The 1,630-nt window shown below is 19.8% G+C and overlaps 1 protein-coding gene across 1 annotated transcript in view; it reads left to right on the forward strand.

Moving 5' to 3' along the window:
- LOAG_15389 (major allergen) overlaps positions 1 to 1,230 on the forward strand; it is a gene marked incomplete at its 3' end in the record, with an annotated part of 2,256 nt that extends 1,026 nt beyond the window's left edge. Inside the window, exons 2-3 of the mRNA XM_020448931.1 lie at positions 601 to 823; positions 1,084 to 1,230. Of these exons, the coding sequence (XP_020300955.1) occupies positions 601 to 823; positions 1,084 to 1,229 (369 nt within the window). The remainder of the gene's footprint in view (positions 1 to 600; positions 824 to 1,083) is intronic.
- Between the last annotated feature and the right edge of the window lie 400 nt (positions 1,231 to 1,630).

The raw sequence follows: 1,630 nt of genomic DNA on the forward strand, positions 1-1,630 counted from the left end.
TATTATTATTATTATTATTATTATTATTATTGTTATTATTATTATTATTATTAATTATTTTACTGCCAAAACTTTATCCATTAATTTATTTTTTATTTTAAAATTGCAAAGTTTGTGAGAATATGAGCGATAATGAAATATATATTATGTGCAAATTTTAGAAAACCAAAAAAATCCAATTTCTATTTTTTTGAAAAAAATTTTTTTTTAGAAGTATATGCTAACGTTAAGTTTACAATTCAAAGAGCAAGTTTGAGGAAGAAAACTTTATGATAAATAAACTTGGCTGAGAAAATTGAGCATATTTAACTTAAACGATAAATAAATGTGGGAAACTTAAACATATTTATCTACTCAAGTGATAAACAAATTCAAAAAAATAAATGTATATGTATAAAATTAGTTAGAAAATATATTGAATTATGAATTTAGCAGTAACAATATTCATCTTCTCTTTGTTTAACAATTTAAAATGATTTAATTTAAATTTAATTAAAATGATTTAATTTAATTATCAATGTCTAAATGTCATTCATAGTTTGATGTTCCAATATTTATGAAATTTAAATGTGGGAAATATTAATTAGCATATATTGTTAGGTCGAAAAAGACGCATTTGTCATGCGATGTCGCATGAATGATGATGGGACATCATGGATGGTTGAAATAACAGGCTGTAAGATACCATCAGGTATAACAATACCAATCAATTCAAGTATGATTGATGGAAATTATGAATGGAAATGTACGAAAAATAATGATGGACAAATTGTTATGCAAAAAACTTTACATGCTAATGCAACATGTGGTGAACATCAACGTGGTACTAATTAATTAATTTAAAACTTAAACTGTTAGTTAGTTTGTTATCAATTCATCTGTTAACATTCTTTGATAAAGAGTGTAATAAATCATATATTAAAAAAAAGAGGAAGTTTATGAAATTTTATTTTTTATCACTTCTTTTGATGGAAAAAAGTGCAAAATATCTTTCAATGATTTTTAATAATTTTTTAAGGTAAGAAATATAAAATTTTTTAAAATTAAAGTAAATTATTTTTTCCTTTTTCAAATGATATTAAGGTGACCAATGGCGTGAGAAATCATTTTTGTACGAATGTGGAACAGGTGGACAACAAAAATTGATAGCATGCTTTGCTGAGGATAACGAACAAATAAATGTTGGTGAATCGAAAGAAATTAATGGATATATTATAAAGTATGGTAATTTTTGTTTTTCTTTGTTTAAATTTAATTCAATACTGGATTTATATGCATATGTTCAAGTCATTTCCGCACTATCATTATTTTTATATTTTTGTACTGTTATTAGAACAATATAACTAATGATTGCATTATGATCATCATGATCATCATCATCGGTAATTAATAGTAATAATAATAATAATAATAATAATAATAATAATAATAATAATAATAATAATAATAATAATAATAATAATAATAATAATAATAATAATAATAATAATAATAATAATAATAATAATAATAATAATAATAAAATAATAATAATAATAATAATAATAATAATAATAATAATAATAATAATAATAATAATAATAATAATAATAATAATAATAATAATAATAATAATAATAATAATAATAAT

Source organism: Loa loa (assembly GCF_000183805.2).
Source record: "Loa loa unplaced genomic scaffold supercont3.1071, whole genome shotgun sequence".
In the NCBI taxonomy this organism is placed as follows: domain Eukaryota; kingdom Metazoa; phylum Nematoda; class Chromadorea; order Rhabditida; family Onchocercidae; genus Loa; species Loa loa.